Source organism: Callospermophilus lateralis, chromosome 4, assembly GCF_048772815.1.
Source record: "Callospermophilus lateralis isolate mCalLat2 chromosome 4, mCalLat2.hap1, whole genome shotgun sequence".
In the NCBI taxonomy this organism is placed as follows: domain Eukaryota; kingdom Metazoa; phylum Chordata; class Mammalia; order Rodentia; family Sciuridae; genus Callospermophilus; species Callospermophilus lateralis.
In genome coordinates, this window is record NC_135308.1 from 100,277,964 (window position 1) to 100,291,329 (window position 13,366).

Below are 13,366 nucleotides of genomic sequence, written 5' to 3' on the forward strand. Positions count from 1 at the left end.
AAATTACTTCGCCTGCTTTTGAATATCTAGCCCAAAATGATTAAATGTGACTGGCATGTTCAAAATATATTCACATTATTATCCATATTGACTGCACTATAGAATCAATGTGTGAACATATAAAAGAATTTGTGAGTACTATGAGAATTTAACCACTCACACACTATGAGTAGTCAAATTTTTATTATATTCCTCTTCTTTACATGCAGTTGATTTCAGAGAGAAATGTCATGATGCAAAGAAGAAAAGGCCTAGAACAGTGGTGAAAAGCTGAGTAACTCCTTGTTGGAAGATTCAGACAGCCTGATATAGCATGGATAATGTTCACATGATCAAATTAGAAGCCCTGCAGAAAATATTTAAGAGACAAAATGACATTAAATGATATTTTGATGGATTAGTTTAGCCTTTAGTTAAACTAATCTAGACAGAAATTAGAATATCCATGAGACTACTTAATTGTATTAGGAAATGGGGAAAAAAATGAAACACTGAATTGTAATGGTACAGTGAGCTTTGCAGAAAAGCAAGATGAATGGAATGCAAAAGCAGCTATTTGAAAATAAAAAATTCTAATAGTAATATTATCTTGTCACAGTCTAAATAAAAATTCATTAACATACTGTTAAAATTAAATTTATTTTCCTTACATATAAGTAGAGATAATCCATTAATAAGTGTATAATTATCATTGTCAGCTAATTTAAATTATTTCTTTAATATGGGAAAATACTTACTGTGTATACTCATTGCAATCACAAATTAAAATATCCTGAAAAGAAAAACAGGTATTCACATAACAGTGATTTTATAATACTACCTTTTTTTCTTCCTCTTTTCTTTCCTTTTCAGCTTCTCCAAATCTTTCTTAGCTAGATCTATAATTTCAATAGTTTCTTTGTCTGAAGATAATATAGTGGGAGAGAAAGCTGATGATCCACTGAAATATGGCGATCTTGATGTGGCTCTTGTCAAGTTTTTTCGAAGGTTCTCATTCACTGCTTCACTTTCTAATAATTTTGCCCTAACAAAAATATACTTAAATAAGGAACATGTTTTATTATAGTAAAACATATATAACATAAAATGTACCACCCCAACCATTTCTAAGTGTGCAGTTCTACAACATTAAGCACATCCCTACTGTATGCAACTGTGGCCACTAACCAGCTCCAGGACTTTTTCATCCTCTCATACCAAAACTCTGTATCCATCAAACATTAACTCTCTCTTTCCCACCTTCTCCAGCCCCTGGAAACCAACCATTTACTTTTTTTCTATAAATTTGACTGCTTTAGAAATAAATAGGGAACATTTTAAATAAATTGTTTTGCATGCTAAAAATAATTCTGAAATTAATTTCAACATTGCTTTAAGGTTGTTGAAGGTTTAGTTTTTCAAAATAATTGTGCTTATGAATATTAATGCTTAAGACATTTTAAAATTCCAACTGAATAAGTATAAATCTCAATCTCAAATCACACTCTTCAGTGCTCAAAATAACTCCATACTTTCAGAAGTCAGTGGTAATTACTTGAATTCTGGCTTTACAAACTCATTATTTAAATTTAAAATATAGAAGTAGCATGGACCCCACAGTCTCAGTTGCTCATTCATCATATAATAATAGCACTTCCAAAACCTTAGAAGGAATATTCAGTCAAATTTGCCCCTAACTGGTAGACTGACATCTGGTTCTGAATGTGGCGTGGGAAAAATGGTATCTCCAAGGAAACCCGAGTTTGATAATTGAAAAAATGCTTTTGTCTGCTCAGGCATCCTAGTAACAACCGGAGTAATATACATACTGGCAGCAGTAAGTGAAAACACAGAATAATAAGATCCTAAAAGATCCTGAACTCTTAAAAAAAAGGATTCAGAGAGAACTCTAAGTCAATACCTTTACATGTATTGATTTAAACCATCAAGAACACAATTGTCTACTTCAATACAATAGAATTTCAAGGTTAATTTGGCACAATGGTGAGAAGAACATACTGCCTACCCCTGCCTTAACGCTATATTATTAAGCACATTTGCTTTATACTCATATTTTTTCAGAAGAAAATGCAAGATTATTTGCAATCTTTAAGCTCTGAAAGGAACAGTCAGCTCAGTGTTCTTTCACTACTAAAATTATTTATGATATTCTTAAAACCAGCTAGAAACAGAGTATACATATATCAGTGAACATATGTTTCACATCATTGTCCCACACATTTTTTAAGAACACTTTTTGTTGTTGTTTAATATATCTGGTGTCATGTAGGAGTAGAACAACAATTTTAGCATTTTTAAATAGTTAAATAGTGGTAGGGGTATAATCCAGTGGTACAGTGTGTGCTTAGCATGCATAAGGCCCTGGTTTCTATCCAGGACCAAAAAAAAAAAAAAAAAAAAAAAAAGTTTTTAATTAAATTTTAAAATAAATGGTTAAATACCTATATATAAATATTTCAAAGTTATTTTGAAGAAAATTCTGAATATAATACTGTTAATATTCTTTAATCAAGAAGGCAAGTTAAGTACAAAAAATTGTGCTGTGAATGGATAATTATGATTGTAATGCATTCCACTATTGTCTTGTATGTAATTAAAAAAAAAGACTCAGGTTAACTTTGGAAAAGCAAAATCAAGATTTATGATTATCAAACAACAGAAAACTACAAGCAATATTTTATGCTTTCCTAGATTTTCAATGTAGCACAAGGCCTGGATCCATATTAATGAATGCTAAGAATGAAAAACAATAAATCAGCAAAAAATAATGACTTGTATTTGAATTGTTTTGATTTTTATGTGATGAAAGATGACTTATGTTTTGTTGGGTTTTGCCTGATTTTAAAAGCTTGCATTGGTAGGGGCATATTCAATGCTTCTTTGGTTCTGGTGCTGCTGATAAACACTGAAAATGTTAGGGCTCACTTCCATAAACCCCAGACTACATTAGCAGAAGCCACTTTTTGTACAGGCTATAGAGGGAACATATCTCTCTCTTTCCCCCTCCTTTTTCTTTCTCTCTCTTCCCACTCAGCTACCCTCACACTTGTTGCTTCCCACATTTCCTTTAATAGGAGATTAGACAATGATTTGTGAGAGGAAGTAGACAGACATCCTTGGAAAGGGGCAGACAGGGTTTGCATCTCAGCTACACTCCCTGGATCTTGGGCCATCAGTCTCTAAAAGCCCCTCTCTCCCCTTGATAAAATGGAGATAAAGGTAGATACTTTTCCTAGGATTGTTATGAGAATGACATTGCTATGACATAATGAATCTAAAACTAGCCTTACTAATACTCTATTTAACAAATAATAAGAATTTATCAAAACTTTGGACTTAAAATTTAAAATTTATCAAAACTTGGGGACTTAAAAACTCAATCACTATCACATGATAGTACTATATGGAGCCACATAAAAACAATTTCAGGAAAATAATTAATAACATTTGCTCATAATATAGTATCACATTTAAAAAACAGAATAACAGAGTAGCATATAAATTCTGACATTAATTTTATTAAAATATTGAAAAACTACTGAAAATATATACCAAAATATTAACATTAGTTCTTGGAATGGTGAGAATATGAGTAATTTTATCTTTTTATATTTTCCTACAGGTTCAAAAATCTCTACAAAAAATTTAATAACTCAAAAATACAAGGATTTAAAAAATAACATGACAGGCTGGGGCTGTGGCTCAGTAGTACAGTGCTCACCTAGCACATGCAAGGCCCTGGGTTTGATCTTCAGTGCCACATAAAAAATAAATAAATAAAATCAAGGTATGGTGTCCAACTATGACAAATAGATAAATAAATAAATAACATGACATGACATGGAAACTTATTTATAGGTAACTGCTATTATTTTATGATACAATGATAAGACTTAAAATCGAAATATTCCCAAGGGGCAATAGATCAACATAAATTTGCATGAAGTTTAAGCAGCTATGAATAAAAGTCTTCATGAGACCAAGTTTTGACAGAAATACGGATTGAAGTAGAATCTAGAAGGCAAAAACAGAATGTGAGAACTTGGATCTGAACAATAATAAAATTAGGCCTTTACAAAACCTTTCAATTTAAGAACCTTTAGATGTTTTTCTTTGATTTGAGCCCATAATAATTCTATGAAGATAGCAGGTATTATTATGTCATTATTACAGATGAACAAAGTAAAGTGCAGAGAGCTGTTAGGTAACTTGGCCAAGGTCATACACCTTATTAATAAATAAAATCTTAAATTTTAATCCAGGTAATCCAATTTGAATTCAAGTTTAATTTAAGCTTATCCCATACGTAAATTATTTTACATAGTAAATTATAATGCTGGGATTCTAGAAGATTACTCTCCAGGGTTGGGACACATCTAATTAAAGAGCCAACAAAGTTGGAAACCTGAAACAAGGTATTAACCTATACCAGGAAAGATCTGATCAACTCCTGAACTCAGGGCTCATGAGTCACATCTGTTCTCAAAATGGATTAAGAACTGGATTTAAAACCTTGAAGAAGGAAGAGGCTATATGCTGTTTTCAGCCACTAAAAGGAGTAGAAATGAGCAGGCAGTTTTCGAGGAAATAGAGATACTAGTCATGTCATTTGTTCAATAATGAGATCAAGCCTAGTACAACCTTAGAATAACAGGGTGGAGAAGAAGAAATAGACTGCAAGAATCAGAACATGCAATTAGCCCTAACAACTGTCCAGCACCAAGGAAACAAAGAGCTAAGGAGAAGCACTGATGGAAGAGGATCTTCAGAAATTTACAAAGATACCAGTTGTGTTTCAAGGAATGGTAAAGATAGGGTCTACAAAATGAAAAAATGTTGGTCAAAGAATGAATTTTGAGCAGTAGCCAGGGAAAAGCACAGTCAATGAAAGGTAGAAACTGCCAAGTCCAGTTTAACTTCTGAGCAGAACACAAGGCCCCAAAGTCCTCTGCCAAACAGAAAGTAAAAATTATATATATACACTCACACCCATAAAATAAAAGTTATATTTATTTGAATAACTATCTATTGCCACATTAAGATATCTTCTCGTTTGGTTTTGATTTTTAAAACATTTAGGGGATCTGTTGTGCCCTGTGGAGCCAGAAACAGAGGAGGCAATACTTATCACAATACCTCTAGAATAGCAAGAAGATGAGAGGGGAAAGAGAAGACAAATCCAAGATGGGGACAAGTTAGGGTAGCTGCAAAAGATGATTTCCTCCTACCTGGTTACTTGATATGTAACCAAGGGAGATTTGAACTTAGATGCTTCCACATGGAGCTGACTAGAGTTTTACTTCAAGGGAAAATAGTTCAGTCATCAGGGCAAACCATGGAACCTAAAATCTTATGGAAAAATAATTAATTAATGTCCCTGACCTCCTTTTCCACCCTTATTTCCCCAATCTGGGTTTCTGGTCTTCTCAACATTCCCACACCATGCTTGGGTATCCTTTTACTAAATTCTGTCATTCTATTTACTATGTGTTACTATTAATATATGATGCCCTACCTAAACTTCACTGTTTATGTCATGGCATGGCATTGGTACATAGTGAGCATGTGCTCTACAATGCATGACATGTGAATGAATGTACCAAAGAGAAGCAGGCATAATTGATAGACAGGTAATGATTCACTCATATAAGAATAGCTAAAGAAGAGGGAACAAGACTAATAGAAAATTCAAAAATCTTGAGGTGACTTTGTAGATATTATGGAGAAAGAAGCATAGTCAGGAAAGACACCAAAGACAGCTTTATCAACATCTTTTATGCCTGTACAATATATCAGGTTAGGTAAGCAACCAGTGAAGGAAATAACAATAAGAATAGGGAAGAGAGACGAGGACAGTGGCTTGAAATATGACATGGTGGGAAAGGCAAGTACCTAGTCCTCTAAGGTTAATATGTCCAAAGGGCTGAAATTTGCCATGAACAGCTGCTGTACAATAAGCCAACAAATAGATATACCATAATACTGTAAAATCCAGTACTAACATATGCATTATGCTTAGAAAAACTATACCTGAGATCTTCAATTTCTTTGATATAGCTATGAATCATATTACTGATCTCTTCATTTCCTTCACCTGCAAAATAAAATATGAAATTAAAATTTTCTTTTAAATAAAGTTTTTTTTTTTTTCTGGTCAACAAAACAGGAGGGAAAAAAATTTGACGATAAAGCAACAGTAATGTAAAGCACAATTCTTACAGCAAATTTTCTATCCTAATTTAGATGAGCAGACCATAAGATAATATGATGCAAAGGACATATTTTGTTTGTAGAAGAATTTATTATTTTTTAAAATGAGGTATTTAACTTAAAATCACAGATTAGATACACACCATTTGGCATTTCTACTTCAACTACTCTAGGTAATTAACACAATGTTCCCTGCCATCCAGAAGTTAATCCCTCATTCATCCCTCTACACGCAAAGGCATACCTGCTCTGGCAAGAACTTGGTTGGCCTGATCACTAACAAGCTGTGTGATTCTTGACCTTAATGCATCAACCGTCTCTTGCATTGCTTTTATTCTTACACGCAGGTTGTTATTTTCAGTCTGTAGCATAGCATTCTCATGAAACATGTCATTGATGCTTTCCACACCCTCCTCGTCAATTATCCTTTTACCCTGGGAAAAAATATACATTTTCTTGTTTTTTGAGGAGCCTTAAATACACAAGAGTTTTGTATAACTCCAGAACTGTACAATTCTATAACCAAGAGCTCTTTATCTTAGCAGCCCCAAGGCAAAAGATCCTTTCCCCTCTACTACAACCCTTCATGGTGCATTAGTCACACACACAAAAAAAAAACTGGGTAAGAAGTATTTTGAACAAATGGTTGGTTAGATTAGACTGAACATCATTAACACCAACCACAAGGAAAAGTAGCGAGTCCTACTTCCAGATACCTCCACTGTTACAATCAAGTGAATCCAGAGTCACATCACAAAAAGGAAACCATCACAAAATGGCGTCCCTGTATACACACAAGCCAGCCCCAGATGTATCACAAAATGTAAGAACCCCATTTGCTTACCGTCTTATATTCCATGAGCTCCATCTGAAGTCGCGTGATCTCACTACGGAGAGCATTGATTTGCTGACTAGCTCTGTCCTGATTAACCATCACCTTGTTCTTGATATTTCTAGCCCGATTGGCATATTTCAGAGTGTTTAAGGTTTCCATAAAATCTCTGTCTGAAGGGCTGACACATGCTATCATGATTGTTTGGCTGAAAGTTACAAATAGTAATTAGGTTTACATATGAAAGCAAATAAAATGCTGAAATGTTCATTTTAAAGTAGTTTCTTTTCTTTGAAATACCAAAAGATTGGTGCTACTAACTTAAAAATAAAATCAAGTTTAAAAGCCCCCATGCTTTAAAGCCATCTTTAATCTTTAAAGGAAAAAATTTTGTATTTTTAGGTAATATTGGGGAAAATTAATTTGTATTATTCTTCTTTGACCCACATGCTTTGAGAAAGAACAAATACATACATTTGTTTCTCACTTTTGTACAGAAACTTTCAGAAGCAAAACGGGCAATAAGCTAACATTAATCTATCTACAAATATAATAAGTTGAATATCAAAATAATTTCATTAATATGTCAATATTTTTTGAAATTTCTTCCTTTTATTTGGTCACTGAAATATTGACTTTTGAGCCAGCAAATAATTTTACACAACATTTAATCACACAAAAAGAGAATATTATATCCTTATGTTTCACAGTATAATATATCATTTGTGATTGAATGATCAAAGTTCCATAGTTTCCAACCAGATTATATTAGGGGGAAAAAATAAAAAATATTACACTAGAAACATTAGTTTATGGTCATGATAAATTGCTTAGCTAACCAAAACATGGTCTAGTGAAATACTTAGCCTGCCCCAGCTATTTTTTCTGTCAATGAAACAAAAGGAGGTTCTGTTAGGCACTTGTATTTTCTAACTAAACAATGGATAGGAACTGTAGTTAAAGATCTAATTCACCTGTCCTGGTAGAAATCAGTGCCTTTCAATTCTAATCTGTAGCCTCCTAATATACAACACAATATTTGTACCATTTTAGGTCATTAATAATTGTGGTGTGCATGTCTACCTAATATTTATTGCAGATAAGTTAGATGAAACAACTCCTGCCTCTCTCTCTTCTGATGAAGATAAAGTAATCAAATAAAAGTGAGGTTTTATGGATGTTGATTAGAACTCAAAGTATGGTTCCCAGTCCAGTGCCATTCTGCTATTTATTATTTTTCCACAATAAATAAAGAAATTAAGAATAAGCATTTTAGAAACTTAACACTTGAACTTTCTGTAATCAATCCTGTAATCAATGAACTCATCTCACTGAATAGAGTGCAAACCAGTTTAAGTGTTTTCAAACTCACATGGTGAGTCATAAATGGGGTAAACAGTGTAGTCATGCACAATATTTATTAATCCACCACTAAATGGGGAGGGGTGAGGGACTCACCCTTCACAAATATTTTGAGAAGCACTAAGATCTTGCAAAGTTTGATAAGAATGACAAAAGTCAGGAATTCAAGGAACTAGCTAAAATCAATTGTATAGGGAAAAGTTGATATATTAAGCAAAACCAAAAGATACAAATTTCAAAAATGATTTTACTTAGGAAAAACTCAAAGAAAACTTTAAAGCTATTTATTTTTAAAGTTCACACAATAATTTCAATTCTGTTCTAAAGGAAATGATATCATTTAAACATGATATAATATATATGTCATATATTAATTTATAGTACACATCTGGAAGAAAATATATCACAATGTTAGCAGTGGTTACTTCTAGGCAACAGAAATATAGCTAATTTTTAACCATACTTTATATTTTTCTGTATATTCTAGAATCTTTGGTATAAACTTGTAATGCTAAACATTATAAATATGTAAAAGTCACTGTGTTTAAGAAAATTGTAAAAGACACATAATTATTAACATAAATATATGAAGCTTATTTCCAATAAAAACACCTTGATTAAAATTTTTCTTTTATTTGTATGAGCTTTAAAAAATGAAGATATTTTGCTTTCTGAAATTTAAATTAAGCACAATGCTTTTCAACTAGAAATTCAATCCTACCATTTTAAAGCAGAAATTGAGGTACACTAAAATTAGAAGGGTTCATCTCCCCAGTCACATTATCATTCATTAAGGAAACAGGTGACATCTGAGACTATTTGGCTATAGCCTGTCTAAAACTCAACAGGAATTCAAGATCTGCAGTAAAATATTTTAAGAGTGCTTAAAGAGCAAGCAACCCTTCAAAGGAAACGAAGTATTCAAAAGTATATATACTTGGAAAGTCATTTAACATCTCTGCTTTTTTTTAAAGTTAAGAAATAAATACAACAAATTACCACAATTTTAAAAACTAGAAAAATGTACATTTGGTTTAAAACAAAAATTTCTGTTTAGTTATAATAAAAAATTTTGATCATTTAATACTAAAATTCGGACTGAAAATGTAGAACACTAAAAAGAAATATGCAACATGGATGCAAAACTGTGTCCATACATAGGATATACTATAAAAGAAATGACTTAAGACAATGCCAATATTACATAAAAGGAAAAAATACAAAAATGCTGTTTATTTCCATAAAAACCTTTTTTCTAAAACAAACTGATGTCAAATCAAATACATTTAACATTACCCAAAATTCTTTGAAAAATCGTTGTTCATAAAAAAAGTTTGAAGTTTAATTACCAGATTATTGTAGAGTATCTAATGATTTTATTTTCAGTAAATGAATTATTAGACCATCAAAAACACTGTAAAGGGCTGGGGATGTGGCTCAAGCGGTAGCGTGCTCGCCTGGCATTCGAGAGGCGCTGGGTTCGATCCTCAGCACCACATAAAAATAAAATAAAGATGTTGTGTCCACCGAAAACTAAAAATAAATATTTTTTTAAAAATTCTCTCTCTCTCTCTCTCTCTCTCTCTCTCTCTCTCTCTCTCTCTCTCTTAAAAATAACAAAAACACTGTAAAATAGATTTGCTGTGCTTGTTTATCATTGCCTGAATTATACTATGATTGCCTTAAATGCAATCATAATTATACTATGATTGCCTTAAATTTGACTTCCAGTTGGGAAGTCAAAGTGTTAACATTTACAAAGTGGAATGCTTTACCAAAAGGATGTGCTTAGTTAATGAACCATGTCAGAATGCAAAGGACTGGAAAGTTGAGAACCAGCAAACAATTCTATATTTCCTACAGTGGACATTGAAAAAAATTTTTCAGTATATAAAAAAAAGTTTGAGTTTTGAGGAGATTCTTCAATAATATGTTCAACAAAAATACTCAAGAGTATTTAAAGATAACATTAATTTTTTAACAAAATTTTATTTATTTCATTTACCATCTACTGTGTGCTAAGTACTTAAAACAGAAACAATGTTATAGTAGAAACAGCTCATATTGTAAACTTTGCTTTCAGATTAAATGACTGATAAATTACTCAACCTCTCTGGATTTTAATTTCCTTATCTATAAATAGGAATAATAATCCCTTAAGGAATGTTATAAGGATTATATGAAATAATAACATAATGATTCACACTTGTTGCTTAACTATAAATTATTATTAATTTGCTTTATAATAAAAGAAGTTATTATAAGTCACATTATAGATTTACTAAAAAATAACAAATAATTAAAATTTAGTAATATAGAGGATAGTCATTTATGCATACCTATTACCCCCAAGAGAATCCTGCAATAATCTTGTCAACTTAGAATCTCTATAAGGGACATGGGTGGCCCTCTTGCTCTTGTCTCCCAATGCACTTATTACATTGCCAAGTGCCAACTAAAAGAGAAAGGAGAAAAATCACATATGTTTACTAATTATAACACTTTTAAATAAAGAATGACTATAGAAAATAAAATGGAGACATGACAAATATGAGAACATCTGTTTTACATTTGTATTTTCAAGTACATATAAAGTAAACTTCAAAGTTTTCTATATTAAGTACTAATAACTGATAATATTCAAAATATATAAGTATTACTTCTCATATACATATAAATATTACCATAAAATATTAATTCATGTTGTAAATTCTTCTCAACTCTATTAAGAAACAAAATGTTTAGTTAGTAAACAGTCCTGTAAAATTTTCTTGTTGCAATATAGACCCCTTATGTGGCTAAAATATACTTTAATTACAATAAAAGTATCAGTATGATTTTTCTGAATTAGAAATTCATGTAAAAGTAAAACTACCCTTAGAAATAACAATGAAACTATATGCTATGCATTCATTTTTTAAAAATAATATGAATAATGAGTCAAATTGCTGAAGTCTACAGTTACTCCTGCCACCCATACTGTTTTTCCTACTGTCAATGAGCTAGCATTTACAGGATAAGCATTATCTAAAACTGGCCACACTAGCCTTCAGTAATACAAATATCTATAACTATGTCGTTGCTATGACCAAAACATACAGTGAGGGGCATCAGGATTGTACTGTGTCTTGGTCCTCCTTTTCTAGACAGGCTAGTTTCAGTCTTAAGCACTGGTCACAATGAAACTACCAGATATGTCTCAACATGCCTCAACAGCCAAAACAGGAAAACAGAGCAATGACTTTATCTTTCCCTGACAACCCACATGTAAATACCAACATAATTTTATCTCCTAAGAAATTTAAAACAATACACAAAGTCCAGGATCCAGGTCATGCCCTTTTATACAACATGCAAATATATGGTGGAGTATCATGGTATTGGGAGGGCTGCAGTGCCCCAACACCAGGGTCACATTGATATATGAGCAAATGTTGGGCAAAGATTTAAAAAGGAAGCGGGGGACATATTTTTGGAGACCCCACATCCAGGATAGAAGAGAAGCAAAGCAGAAAGCACACAACCTGATGTTGTCAGCACCACATAAATTTAGTGATGCTATTTTATAATGAAGAAAATAAAGAAAAGATTTAGTAAGCAAAATTAGCTCTAAAATATTTTCTTCCACATAATGGAAGTCTTAAACCAACTCAAGCACAAGTGTTTTCCAATCAACATACCACTAGGTGGCATGGCATTAAAGTTAATTTCTAATATAATTATAAAAATTTCATTTTGAAAAGAAATTATTACTAAAATCATTTGAATATAATTCTCAAAGCCAACAAAATAACTGTCATTAAATGTTAAACTCAAAGCTTCTTCATAAAATACCTAATATTTTTTACTTTGAAAGTAGAAAAAAATTTAAATTATATATGTGTGTGTGTTTGTGTATATATATATATATATATATATATATATATATATATATACAAACATACCTTCTTCACATATTGTAAAATTTAACAACTAAATTTACACACATAAAGAAAACCTGCAATGTGAGGGGAAAGGGGGGAAAACTCTACATGTGATGTCAAAGATTTATGAATCACTAATAAATTACTGCAACTGTTATTTCTCAGTTGTGTGCATGAAAAGATCTCCATAACAGGGTATTATATATTGTAAAAAAAAAAAAAAAAAAGAAAAGAAAAGGACAAGAGTAAAGCCCTGATATATTCCAGGCACACAGCTTTAGTCTTACAAGTCCACAGTTGATAGAAATGCCTTCTTTTGCCCTCTCGCCTGTAGCTCCAGTTCGCTTCAGTCTTTCTGATCCTGCCAGATCAACAAAATGGAATTTCGCAGTCAAGGTTTCAAATTCATTCATCTGTGATGATTCAGAAATCATCTTATTATCAGTTGCATTTTCCTGCAAGTAAGGTAAACAGTGAAAGTATTTTTATTAACATGACTATCCTCTAACCTCTCCTTGTCCTTATCCCATATGCCTATACAAGCATAACCGAAAAAGAAGGCATGAAGCCAAATGAAAATAAATGCAAATGTGTCTGCTGGGAATTTGAAACCTAATATTGGAAAGAACTTACTTTCCAAACAGGTCAAACTCCAATATCAACATCTGAGGCTTTGCGTATGTTGAAGAAGGGAAACCTACAGCACATGGTCCTCAAAGCCAAAGTGTCTTGGGTAACTACACTCATTACTCCCTGCCCACATACTCTACTGAGATTCATGTAATGTTTAAATTATCATAAAATAATTTTGAAAGTTTAAGAAATGAAAACTATCAACTCACAGCATCTACTTGAGGACACATTCTGGTTTGACACACATGAATGGTAAAAATGGCATGTGAACGAGAGCTCTGAACATTCATCTGGGTACTGGCTGTAGTGCGGGATAAAGCACCCAACTTCAGACACTGCATCATCTGGAAAAGGAAAGAAAGCTTCACCTGAGCTATATTTAAACACAACACAGTGAAATTTTACA

The 13,366-nt window shown here is 32.1% G+C and overlaps 1 protein-coding gene across 11 annotated transcripts in view; it reads right to left on the reverse strand.

Moving 5' to 3' along the window:
* Positions 1-13,366, reverse strand: part of Kif21a (kinesin family member 21A) — a 148,787-nt gene that overhangs the window by 59,667 nt on the left and 75,754 nt on the right. For all 11 annotated transcript variants that reach the window (XM_076854308.1, XM_076854301.1, XM_076854306.1 and 8 more), the window contains exons 5-11: positions 13,170-13,304; positions 12,615-12,782; positions 10,744-10,859; positions 7,055-7,250; positions 6,455-6,644; positions 6,031-6,094; positions 821-1,024 (exon numbers count right to left, since the gene is read on the reverse strand). In XM_076854308.1, the coding sequence (XP_076710423.1) occupies positions 821-1,024; positions 6,031-6,094; positions 6,455-6,644; positions 7,055-7,250; positions 10,744-10,859; positions 12,615-12,782; positions 13,170-13,304 (1,073 nt within the window). The remainder of the gene's footprint in view (positions 1-820; positions 1,025-6,030; positions 6,095-6,454; positions 6,645-7,054; positions 7,251-10,743; positions 10,860-12,614; positions 12,783-13,169; positions 13,305-13,366) is intronic.